General features: G+C 40.1%; 1 protein-coding gene across 2 annotated transcripts in view; it reads left to right on the top strand.

The window, feature by feature from the left end:
- Positions 1–801: 801 nt before the first annotated feature.
- Positions 802–13,768, top strand: part of hepacam2 (HEPACAM family member 2) — a 101,399-nt gene continuing 88,432 nt past the window's right edge. For both annotated transcript variants that reach the window (XM_060825463.1, XM_060825462.1), the window contains exons 1-2: positions 802–978; positions 9,926–10,276. In XM_060825463.1, the coding sequence (XP_060681446.1) occupies positions 900–978; positions 9,926–10,276 (430 nt within the window). In that variant the 5' untranslated portion in view covers positions 802–899. The remainder of the gene's footprint in view (positions 979–9,925; positions 10,277–13,768) is intronic.

Below are 13,768 nucleotides of genomic sequence, written 5' to 3'. Positions count from 1 at the left end.
AGCCGAGAGTAAACGGTTAACAAATAGATCCGAATCGATCAAACGTAGTTCAGCTAAGACCAACAGTGGATCCGCCCTGTGCATCCCCGAGACAAATAACTGAGGGCAGTCGCTACAGCTCCACTCCGCTTACCAAAACCCTTAAGGACTCAGACTATGGTGAATGTTGCTGGTAGTGTCGGTGTTACTGCACTTTGCTAAACCAAGGCTGGTTACTCAACAGCAAGCCGAAATCATCTCCCGGCTTTAACCAAACGCCATGGGTTTATGACCTGTTGCAGTCACCAAATTCTTGCTATTCCTGTAGACTGCCCTAATGCAAGGCAATTCCTCTTTAATGGTTGAAATAAATGATTTTCATTGTCAAGTTAATAAACAGGACGTGCCTTGTATGCTTCGAGATCCCTTTATTCCGCCTTTAATAGGTTTCAGTTCAGATCAGATTGTAAACAGTTCCCCAAAGTTATCAAAGTTCCCCCTTCAGCTCAGTTATTAGGCACGCACCTGAAATTTCACACAAAAAGGATGTATTTGAGTTTCCATCCAACAAGAGTCCGATTTTTAAACATAGGAAACCCAATAATGCTAAATATGGATTGTCAAAGTTCTGGTGACCCATGTTCGAATGTACGCACAATGGTGATTTATTCACAATGAAGTACTGCATGATATTCCAATGTTAGCACTTCCATAGTGTGTCGGAGCTGTGGAAATGGGAGGAGATATTAAACTGATGGATAGGTGCGCTGTGTGTTTATATTTGTTATCTCTCTCTCTCTCTCTTTCCGTGTGTGATGAGAACCCGGAGCCAAAGCCAGGAGTAAACTCATTTCACTGTCAAACGAAGCTGGGGCCAGTTGCACCCGACCAGGAACAGTATCCGGTCACACAGGCTCTCCATGGGGCACGATGCTTTCATGGATCCCTTCAGTAGCAAAGCTCACTTCCTGCTGTATGAGATATGCATCCTGACAATAGGTAAGAAAAATAGATAAAGTTGTTTGTGTTTGATCATCAAAAAAAAAAGTTTTGAGCTTAGTTAAATAATTCAAACAATAATTCAGGGTCTACGATTGCTGCAAGAGGCTGGATCCAACGTTCACTGACCAATTGCATGCTGTTCCCTGAAATGTTTGAATACATGTTCACTTGCTTTTAAACAAGGGTTGCAACAAAATCTGAGGGTAACCAATATTGGGGAATTGCCTTGCATGAGGACAGTCTACAGGTCACAACCCCACGGTATTTGGTTCAAACCCGGAGTAGCTTTCGGCTTGCTGTTGAGTGACCAGCCTCGGTTTGTTTGTCTTATCTGAAGCTTTTACACAGAACTACGTTCAATCGATTCGGATCTATTTCTAAACCATTTCCTCTCGCTGAAAGTCGAACAAAACGAATGAGGATGATCAGGTCGTTAGGTCGAAGTGATACATTTTACCGCCATTGCAGATAAGAGTCTATTGGAACTATATATTGTTTTCCAGATATCATTCTGCTTCTTGTCACACAGGCTGGCAAGTGGCGGAAGAGGGATTCGACAGCGCAAATTGTGAACCTGTGGACATGTTTCTGCCTCTGTCCATGAGAAGATTCAATCTAAAGTTAGGAAGTGGATTTTATTTGGTGATCTGTAAAACTACATTCCCTCTACCTTTTAGCAGGAAGATCTTAATCTTCCTGTAAAAGGAAATGTTCTGGAAAATAAAGGGAAAATGCAGGGCCCATCATATTTGTTTACACTCACTTAGCTGGAACAGGCTACTTTAACTAACTATATTACAAATTCCAAATCTTTTTTATGGCAGAACTTTTGCATGATTTTTATTCACAACATATATTTCACGTTTATGTTTTAATGTTAATGTCACCCCTGCCACAACTGATGCCAGATAAATTAGTCTGTAATTAAAATCTGTGATCCACAGAGTGGAACCTAAGTATCAAGGAATTATCAAGAGGCAAACCTGTCAGCCCCTATGATTATTGCTGCTTATAAAGTGGCAACTTGAAATAAAATACAACACAATTGCAGAATTGTTAAATGCTATTTTACCTAGCCCCAATGTAAAATGCAAATCTAAGATAAATAAGTATTCTAAAATGCTATTTCATTGCCGTTACAACCCAAAGATGAAGTGGGTGATTGGAGGGTTCTGTTCTTTCATTTTGTCGCTCAGAAACCAAGGGGAATGGGCAGGGCCCTCAGTGCAAGGGAACATCAAGGTCAAAATGAGTGAAAGAGAAGGCAAGTAAACGAGGAAGTCAAAATCAGAAGACACCAAATGTGGGTTTGAAATCTTGGATATTGAAAGATGCACAAATGTTTCAGACATCAAAGGCAGGAAGTGGTCAGTGATTGCAAACCATGAATAACCGATAGTCCCCAAAAGGCAAGAAGTTGAGTTGGTGTCAGGATATGACAGGTTGAAGCCTTTGATCAAAGATTTTGACTGTTGTGTTTGGTAAACCTTCTGCACTTTCCAAAACATACCCAGCAGTGCAGTGGCAGCAAAACCTCTCACATCAGGAGGCATCCCTCAGTTGGATTCCATCTAAGGTCAGTGCTAATGGTATGTGTGCTGTCATATGTGAGGCCTGCTTGTAGAATGTGGGGCAGGGAGCTTCCCAGCTAGCCAGGATAGTTAGGGAACAATGGTGGCAATTTTATGAACTTTTGAGAAATGGAGGAAAAGAACCAGTGTGATACTTGCAATCCAGCTAAATTTTTTAATCAGATTATCTTGGCCGAGAAGTAGTGAGCATACCATATATGCCCCTTCATGGCTTGGCAATCTGCCAATGGCAAACTATTGTGGCACGGTATCTTCTCCATCACCCGTGGTTCCAGCCCACTTCCTCCCCCATTCCCATTTATATTCCAAAAAATCTTCTCCAAGTGTAATAGGTTTGGGAACTTTTCAATTTCAGATGTATTTTAGCTTTTTTACCTAGGTAGTAATTTGGGAAAGTAGGACATCTATTGAATGTCAGCACACTCAATTTTCAATCCAATGATTTGGAATAAAACTTGGGTGGACTCAGCATGGCAACAGACCTCTTGGTCCAACCAGTCCATGTCAAGCATTATAGGAGAAAGTGAGGACTGCAGATGCTGGAGATCAGAGCTGAAAATGTGTTGCTGGAAAAGCGCAGCAGGTCAGGCAGCATCCAAGGAGCAGGAGAATTGACGTTTCGGGCACGAGCCCTTCTTCAGGCTGATGCCAAGCATTATCCCAAACTAAAATAGTCCCTTGCCTGCACTTGGCCCATATCCCTCCAAACCTTTGCTGTTTATGTACTCATCCAAATGTCTTTTAAATGTTGTAACTGTACGCACACCCACCACTTCAAAGATCATAGAGTCATCTTGCAGGGAAACAGACCCTTCAGTCAAACCAGGCAGAAGTGGGTGCTGCAGATACTGGAGGTTAGAGTCAAGATTAGAGTGGTGCTGGAAAAGCACAGCAGGTCAGGCAGCATTTGAGGAGCAGGAAAAATCAACATTTCAGGCAAAAGCCCATCATCAGCCCTCTAACCTTTAGTCAAACCAGTCCATGCCAAACGTAATCCTAAACTAAACTAGCCCCACCTACCCGTTTCTGGCTCATATCCCTGAAAACCTTTCATATTCATCTGCGTATCCAACTACCTCTCGAAGTTCATTCCACCCATAAACCACTCTCTATTTAAAAAAGTTGCCGCTTAAGTTCTTTTTAAATATTTCTCCTCTTAGTTTAAAAGTATGCTCCCTTGTCATGAATTCCCCCACCATATGGAAAAGACACCTGCCATTGACCTATCTATACTGCTCATGATTTTTAAAAACCTCTGAAAGGTCACCCGTCAATCTCTGAAGTTTCAGTGAAAGAAGTCCCAGCCTATGCAGTCTCTTCCTATAACTCTTAGCCATGAAGATGACATTTATCCTTAGTGATTCAATGAAGTGATATTATTTCAAATAGATTCATATATTTCTGAACTTCCAACAATAATTCTTTATCATTTCTGCAGAGTTAAGTGATAAATGCAAACATTGTGATATCTGTTCATTTGTGATTTAGTATTGTACAAACTAAACACAGATAGCAATATGTTTACAGTCGTTTAAAACTCAAAGTCAAAACTGAGTGAGATATACTTTATTTAATGACAAATATAAAATAACAAGGCAGATTGAAGATGGCAAAATCCTCCCAACTTGATGGTTTGTTGAACATTTCCTTCATTTAATGGAGTAAAACTGCAGAGATATTGCACGCTTGTACCAGTGCTTGTTTCTCCTTCTAAACGTCCTTTTCTTAGTCTCTTTCTTTAGTTTCAGTCAGTTTGTTTACCCACAACCAGTCCAATTTACATGTCAATAAAGGATTTCTCTCTGCAGGCACATTTGCCTCAATTTTCCTGTGATAGCCCTAACCCTGTTAGTCATGTTACCTTTCAATTATCTACAAAAAAAGATGTATTTTGTGCATTAAAAATTGAGATTTACCAGTGAAATTTGAAGGAATTTCAATAATTCAATTAGATTACAGGCTGGCAGCATTGTTCAAATTAGAAATTACAGTTTAGCTATTTAATATTCCCATTCTTTGGATGGTACAGCAGACAATCGATAGAAGCTGCAACTAGTCCATCTACTGTTCATGACGTAAGACCCAAAATAATTGATAGCAATAATAAGTCTCAGCAGGATATGGATGAATGTTTCATGACAACCTGCTGTCCATGACAGCAGTTCTGGCAATTCATACAACGTAAGTTAGAATGATACTTTCATCAAGAGTAGAAAGAAGAAAATTAAAAATGGTAAGTGTCAGGAATTCCAGTCAATGCAGCTTTGATCTTTGTCATCTTTCAATTTTATTCATTTCATTTGCAATTTATTTTGGAAACACTCCTAAACAAGTAGTCAGTATTTTCCAAAAACAAGCCATATTTTCTTAGTCAAATCCATTATACTTTAATTTTTGCAAACATATCACTCACTTGCTACAGCACATAGACTACTGTGTTTGGTCAGATTTTTCATTTTATGTTGACTGACGGACATTGTATTGAACATAGTCAGTGGGACATTAGAAAACGTTTTCATTGAACTAAACAGAACACAAAGTAACCCTTAATACTTTTTATGGACTAGTGTGTCCTGGAAGGAGTTTTTCACAATAAATGGAATACAGCAACTATTATATTGCCAAAATTGTTCAAAATACTGACAACACCCTGTTCTACCTCTCAACCACCAACTGCTTTACTGCAAAATATTTCCACGACCCTCTGCCCTTCAAAGTTTATCACTTTTCTTGACTTTTTAGCCACTTTTCCCACTATGTAATTCTTCAGCTAGCTATCATTTTTTTCTGATACTACTTGAGTCATAAGAATTTTAAATCATTATATAAATACAACTTCTTGTTCTCATTACAAACAACATGTCTTTCTACTGTGTTTGATACTATTAGCATTCTATGTTACAGATGGTATCATGCAAGTAACATCATTAACATTGTGAGTTTTCAAATCTCTGGTGCAAAGGGTGAATTATTTGGTCATTTAAAAGGGAAAGAAAATTGAATGAGATAACTTTGTTGGGCTTTTTCCAGATGTCGCATGGTCGCAAGAAATGTTCAAGGCTAGTATTCAAAATGGTTTGGGAACAGCTGATCTTTTATCTTTATTCGTCACGGAATGTGTAAATCACCACAAAACCTGCATTTATTGCTCATTCCCAATTGCTGTTGAGAGGATGCTAATAAACAGTCTTGAACTGCTGTCTTCCATGTGGAGTAGATGCACTAATAATGCTTTTGTTGTTGTTTTGCTCTTGTTCGAGGAGGAGCATTATTGCATTGACAACACTGAAGGACTGATGGTGTAAAGGGATCAGTTGGCCTTATTCATGAGTATGGTAGAGGTCAGTGGTTTAGAAGCTTAGCATGTTGCTGCAGTACCTCATCAGTAGGTGCTCCACACTGTAATGGATGTCAAGAGTTAGATTTTTGCTGGCTCTGGTCATTGCCTGGAGCTTGTGTGGCTTGAAAGTGACTTACAACTTAACTCTTTCCTAAATTAGAAAGAACCGAGGATGGTGGAAATCAGAAATTTCAGATCTTGATTTTTGAAGAAGGGTCATTGGATCCGAAACATTAACTCTGCTTCCTCTCCACAGATACTGTCTGACCTGCTGAGTTTTCCAACAAATTCTGATTTTGTAGCTCAATCCTGTAGGTTGTTCAGATCTTGCATGGGCATGGACTGAGGAGTTGTGCATCAAATTGAACACAGTGCAATCATTACACAACTTTTCCACTTCTAACCTGATGTTGGAGGGGAGATCATTGATGAAGCAAGGAAAGATGGTTTGACTTAGAACAGTATCCTGAGGATCTCCTGCTGTAGGATTTGTGTGGTGGAGAAATTCCTCCTTGATTCTAAGTGATTTCAATTTTGCTAGTCTTCCTTAATACCGTACTCAGTTAAATGTTGCTTTGATGTCGACAAAAATAACTAGGGTCATTTTTTTTGTTTATGTTTGGACCAAGGCTAAGGAAAAGTCAATGGCAAAGCGACCCTGGCAGAACCAGGAGAACCAGGGAACTGGGACTGAGTACAAGGGAGTGGAGAAGGCAGTGGGGGTGGGGGTGGAGGCAGGGAGGGGATGTATTGGAGCTAAGGACAGGGACTGGAGACCAGAGGCCAACCTCTTGCTTGCTTTTTGTACTATTCCACTGCAGGAGGTTGCGACGGTTTCTCAGTAAGGAAATGAGCCACCTTACTGTCCTGCTGGGGAGACAGGTAATCAGGCAAGTGATGTGCCGATGTTATTAAGTTGTCATTATTTACCACTTAAAGGCCTCAATTGCTGGTGGATCAAGAAAGTCACCCTTCTTGCCCACCATTTAATTCTTCTGTTGGTGACAAAGGAGTGTGGTTCTCCTCAGAACTAACATGCCCCATAATTTCCCCTTCTTGCCAACTGTCTTGCCAGCTCCAGGGTGGGGAAAATTGCACTGTGTCAAGACTCAGACTCTTTCTGTGTTTGTGCTGCTTGATAGCACTGTTGACCAGTATCCTTCTGTTCCTCAATGCTACATCTCAGGCTGCACCAGTAACTATCTTTATATTGCTGATACAACAATATTGTGTGGTCAGGGACATGCACTAAACCCAAGAACTGGACCAGGTACATCTATAGGCATTTCAATCTGAACCTACCGGGATACTCACTGCATTCCTGCCTTACATTGTCTTGTCTTTGTGCACTTTGCCTGTCAGCTAGAGATGGTAACTTCATATTACTTCTGTCTTGCCATGTCATTTAGCACATACATGGGCAGACAGCTTGCCATGGTTGGTAACTGGCATCAGTCAAATCAAGGATAATAGCCTTCGCTCAAGGGTCACAGCAAAGTAAGTCAAGGAGAAGATTCAGGTAACAGTCCAGGGATTTGGACATGATCAGTCAGCCACTCTCAATGGTCTGTCAGGATTCTGTCCACCTAAGGACTGAAGAGCCAAATGTTAGGCAGCCTGCAAACTTTCTTGAGTTTTTCTGCCCTATTGTGGTCTCTTTGTCTCCTGGAATGAGAAAGAGACCAATATCAGGGGAGATAAAGTTGGTGGAACAGATGTTTCTTTTGGCACAGCTAGGGATGTGTCCTGAGTGAATGAGTGAGTAGGCAGGGTAGAGGGTGTGTTGGGTGAGTAGTGTTGGGGTTGGGGTGGGTGACAGTGAGTGAGACATGATGTTGCAGGCAACTGTGAGAGTGATAGAGCTTGAGTCTTGGTTGGAGGTGGGTATAGTAGCAAGAGACCATGAATGTGAAATATCAGAGAGAAGGTGATGGCACTTACATTGGTGGAGTGGAGAAGGTCGTTGACCTTTTTCCTACAGAGCTATGCATTCCTCTGTGTGGCTGGGATTGCTGTAATCTGGGTAGAAGTCTCAGCCCAAACTGGCATAGTCTGATGGAGGCCTCCATTGCTAGTCCTAGGGAAAGAAGAAGTCTCTCTCTGCACCACTTCATCCAGTAGGACCTCCAAGTCTTTGCCTGGAAAGAAGAGTGCCAATTACCCCTTGTTGTCACATCCAGAGCAAACATCAGGAACTGTGTCGGGCAGATCTAGACAGACAGTGCTTGTTCAGATGTTCAACGGCCTGTTGAAGATGGATTGGAGCAATTGATGCTTTTTTTCCAATGGATATCCACTGAGTGGCAAGTTGTTCTGGGAATGGTATGTTGTAAAATGGGGATTGAATTAGATGTGAGGGATGCCATAGAGGGTGATGCTATAGTTAAAACGGTAGGTTTTAGTAAGATGCAGAGAAAAACCTCACTGAGCCTTGTGGCAAGAGTTCCTCCAAAAGGCTTGAAACAACTTGCACTTAACCAAATAAATTTAAGATTAAACCTCGGTTTCCAACTAATGCAATAGCATACATTGCTATCTTTAATTTAAATATTTATATTTAAGTTGCAGAGATGTTATGGCATCGTAGCTATGCCCCTGCTTCTGAGCCAGAAACTATGGGTTTAAGTCCCTTTCCAGAATATGATGTCCAAGGAAGATTCATTTTGAACTGGCCAAATGGATTGAGTATTGATAGTAAAAGCAAAATACTGTGCATACTGGAAATCTGAAGTAAATATAGAGAATGCTGGAGAAACTCAGCAAGTGTAGCAGCATCAGTGGAGAGAGAAACAGAATTAATGTTTCAAGTCCAGTATTTCTCTTCCTTAGAACTGGGGTTGAGTATCAACTTATATATCTTATATACCTTCCAATATATGCCAATAGCAAATGGCAAGAGCAGGTGTGTGATGGAAAGAAGTGTCACTGTTCAGGCTACAACATGCATGTAAAAGTATAAAGTGCCAAAGCAATTCGGATTTCTCATGGGGCTAGTTTGCTCAGTTGGCTGCACAGTCAGTATAGATCAGATTGCTGCCAAAAAAACAAGGTTTGATTTCTGTTTTGGTTGAGGGTAACTTGTGATCCACCCTACCCATGGTGGAAGTTAGTGCACTGTTGTAACTTCTGGCAGGGAACTCAAGAAGAGATATTTGGATAATGAAAAATGTTAAATGAGAAATGGAGTTGATAGTTTTGAAGTTACTGTTATTAGTTAAATTGGCTACAAGGTTCCAACAAAAAAAATTAAAAATCAACTTGGATTCCTGGTCCTGATAACTTTCTAGTCATTCTGGCTGAAACGTGCTTGTTCATGGGCACTTGATGAGGTCAGTGCGCGTGTGTCAGAGCATCCAAACACAAGTAGGCTGATGGCCTTCATTCTGGAGGATAACACACCAAAACTGGTTACTTGGGTAAGGTCTCCAGGTTTGCTGTTCTCTGTCCTTTGTCTCTTATTAGTCAAGTCATTTGGAAGGAGAATTGAGAGATTGTTAATGAGTTTATTTCCCTAAGAATCTATTCTAAATTTCATCTGAATTCAGAAACTGAATTTTCATCATATTTTTGCAATATATTAAAAGTATTTGCTCTAATGTTGTTTTATTTTAATTGTGTACTTTTCAGATTCAACCAAAGTGTCTGTTATAGGTAGGCTGTCAGTGGCTTTATAAGCAAATTAAAATGAGGAGTGATTATGTAATTTTAACCCCAACGATACCCTAACCAAAAATATCTGAAGCTGTGCCACAAGCAGATCTGGGAATAGAAGAGACCCAGAAAAGTGACTATGTCCCAAACTTTTAATGACGGTATAAAGTTTTTTAGTTCCTCCTCTGCACTTAATATGGCTATCTGAATCTCTCACTGCCTTATAGTTTGACAAATAATATATACAATTTTGCATTTAAACAAGTCTAAAAGTTATATTTTTGAGTTTCTAAAATATCACACCTTTGTGGCTATATTAAAGACTCATATGGGTTTTCAGTTTTTTTAATCTTCTCTTCAGGCTCTTATGGAGATGTTACAGTTACAGTGCCAAACATATTGATCCTGGGAACTGTTGGACAACCTTTACTGCTCCCTGCAAACTACACCACTGGAACTAAAGATCACAACATTCAGATAACATGGACTTTCCAAAGTCAATCTTCAGGCTCTATGCTTCTGGTAACTGCTGTGAACAATACCTTGACTCCTGACATGGAACATGGACACAGGTTTTTCTTGTCCCCTCCCAGTGCTTCATTACTGATTAACCCAGTGGAATTACGTGATGATGGTGAATATACTATTAAAGTGACTGTTTCTGGGATGAAGCTGGCATCAGCGAGTCGTCAACTAATTGTACAAGTCAACGGTGAGTAGACTGACAAACTTTCTTTAAACAACATTTATTTGCTAGTCAAGAGTGTTGCTCAGAGGGAGTGCAAATCAGGAAGGCTATGTATGACATCCAGTTCTTCCAGCAACAATTTAATATAATGCCTTCCAAGCCGCTATCAAAATTATTGCTTTTCCTGGAATTTGTTTACTTCTAATGTTTGTAGCTTCAAAGGAGTCTGCACTTTTGTAAATAATGGATAGACAGCCTACAGGTAAGCTTAGGACAATCAAATTATTGTCTTAATATTTAACAGGTTTTCGAGCAACTTACTTCAGATAAAGATTCAGATCCAATTTGCTACAGTCAAAATATTTTTGCAGTACTCATTTCATGTTCAGTGATCACTAGTGAGAGGGAATTAAATAGAACAACACTCACAATGTGTGCAGTTCCCTGGGAATGTTTCAAGGTTACTTTTGTTCCAATCATTCTGCTTATCAAACATTACTACACATTTATATACTGTACAACCTGGAATATAGAATAAACATGATACTCCAGTGACAGTGGACATTTAACATTATAAGTGATGCACCTAGCAACTTTCAAACACTAAACTAACAGGTGGTAATTTTTACCTTTTGTGCTTGCCTCATGTAAATCTGTAAGAATCATTCACAGATAAATCACGCCAGAATTAGTCCATTACTCCTCACATGTAGTGAGATATCTTGATGACTGCATTGCATAACAAATGGTTACCCCTCTACTTTGTTTACCTCAAACTGTCCTGTTCCTTTACAAGGGACTACTTTTGCAAGAAGGTGTGCCACTAGCTGAATGTTATGCTGCATGTTCATTGATCATAAAACTAGACTTGGATTTTATGTACTTATTCTATAAAAAAAATTGCAGTGCTTTATTTGAGAGGACAAACCAAAGTGGCATTACAGGCATATGGAAGTCTCAATAAAGTAGCATAGCTTTTCAATTCAAACCATCTGCCAAATCTCAAAATTTTAAATAAAGTTTTGTCCATAGCTCACACTTTGTCCAGGAAGATGAGTGCATCGAGAATCCTAGATCTTGACCTGGTGATAAATGTGCTCCTTCAGCGTGCTTTAAATTATCATTTTTACGGTGCATTGTTAAAGTAATCCAAAGCTTTTACATTTTTTATTTAACCCCAATAATTTGCTTCAATTTAAGACTGAAAACTAAATCAACCAGGCAAAATAGTGATTGTGGCATTCCATTGGAGATTTTGATTACATTGAATGTTTTAATGGAAGAATAGGAATTCAGGATCAAATAACAAATGCATGATACTGGAGGCAGTCGAGACAGAACCTTGCTGGCAATGTTTCTGCATCCCTCCAGACATCCTGTGACTATCAGGAGAGACCTGCCTCTGCCATTTCCAATTTACATGTGGGATTTTGTGAATGATTCCTTCAGATTTACATGAGGCAAACTCAAAAGATAAAAATTATTACCTGTTAGTTTATTGTTTGAAAGTTGCTAGGTGCATCACTTATAAAGCCAAATATCCAGCCCTTCATGCATGTAAAATGGCAATCGTTGTGCACCATTCTTTGACCTAAACTCCCTGGAAGCTGCAAGGAGTTTCAATTTAGGTTTTTCTTGTTAGATTATATTCCCTACAGTGTGAAAACAGGCCCCTTGGCCCAACAAGTCCACACTGACCCTCCGAAGAGTAACCCACCCAGACCCATTCCCCTACATTTACCCCTGACTAATGCACTTAACACAATTTAACATGACCAATTCACTTGACCTGCATATCTTTGGATCGTGGGAAGAAACCGGAGCACCCAGAGGAAACCACACAGATACGGGAAGAATGTGCAAACTCCACACAGATAGTCACCTGAGGTTAGAATCAAACCTGGGTCCCTGATGCTGTGATGCAGCAGTGCTAACCACTGAGCCACCGTGCCGCTAATGTTGTTTGTTCCATGCTTAACAGTCTCACAGGAAAATGTGCAGAACATTGAATTACATCCTCACATTCATTCTTCTCTTGATGCTGGCAAACCACTTCCTCATCTATAACCAGGCATGAGTCATCCAGGTGACTGCATTGACATGCTTGGTGAAAATTATCCAAGAAACTTTAACTTGATTTTAAATTGAGGGGTAACCTTCCATCATTGCACAACTTGCAACAGGAATTTTAGCATTAAGGAGTGTGGTGTCTCTTACATGTCTCTACTACACATACGTATTAGAAGAATGAAAGGCTTGTCATATGTGGACCATTTAAGGACTCTGGATCTGTACTTGATGGAGTTTAGAAGGATGAGGTGGGCTCTCAATAAAACATACTGAATACTGAGTGACCTAGATAGAGTGGATGTGGAGATGATATTTCCAATAGTGGGAGAGATTTGGACCTGAGAGCATATTGTCAGACTGAAGGGATGACGCTTTAGAACATAGATGAGGAAGAATTTCTTCAGCCAGAAGATGGTTAATATGTGGAATTCTTTGCCATGGAAGGCTTGGAGGCCAAGTCTTCGTGTGCACTTAAGACAGAGATAAATAGGTTCTTGATGAGTAAGGAGACCACAATACAGGGAGAAGGCAGGAGAATAGGGTTGAGAAATATGTCAGTCATGATTTGTGCTGCTGCATTGGCATAGTTAGTGGTTAGCACTGCTACTTCACATTGCCAGAAACCTGGGGTTGATTCCAGTCTTGGGTGACTGTGTGGGGTTTGCATGGGTTTTATCCAGGTGCTCCAGTTTCCTCCCACATTCCAAAGATGTGCAGGTTAGGTGGATTCAACATGCTAAAGTATCTAGGTATGTGCAAGCTAAATGGATTATAGGTTAGGATGGGGGCCTGGGTCTGGACCTGGATCTGGATCTGGGTGAGATGTTCTTTGGTGGGTGGATGCAGACTCAATGGACTGAATGGCATCTTTCCATACTATAGGGATTCCATGATTTCATGATTGAAAGGCAGAGCAGACTCGATGGGCTGACTGGCCTAATTTTGCTCCTATATATTATGGCTTTCTGGTCTATATCATTGTGAAAATTTAAATCACGTTCCTACCACCACTTTCCATTTGTCTTGTGGGCTGCTGATACACAAGAAAGTTTTCACTCTTCAGTCATGTGTTCACAAACCAGGTTGTGCAGAAAATAAATACTTTGGCTAATCAAATTTGGCAAATGCACAGGATACACCTCCAAAACTCAATTTTCACAAAGTTTGTAAAGTCTGAGTCATCTTTTCCTTACTTGTTTCTTCTTTCTCTGTTCCCTTTTTTCTCTGTGCCTCATCCACTCTGGTAATTTGCCGCTAAATTAAAATTGAAAGTGCCCTTTTTTTAAGATTGTATGAATTCTGTTTGATGTCCAAACTAGTGTTGATTTTGTGCATTCATATTTCTAGTATGAGTTGTGTATAACCAATGTTAGTGAGGGCGTGACCAGGGTGCAATGGGAGTTAGGTAGAAATATGAAGAGTAGGCAGGTCATGACGTTTGTCAGT

This window comes from Hemiscyllium ocellatum, chromosome 5 (assembly GCF_020745735.1).
Source record: "Hemiscyllium ocellatum isolate sHemOce1 chromosome 5, sHemOce1.pat.X.cur, whole genome shotgun sequence".
NCBI lineage: Eukaryota > Metazoa > Chordata > Chondrichthyes > Orectolobiformes > Hemiscylliidae > Hemiscyllium > Hemiscyllium ocellatum.
Note: the sequence above shows the minus strand (reverse complement) of the source record. Positions and strands in the feature narration are given on the sequence as shown.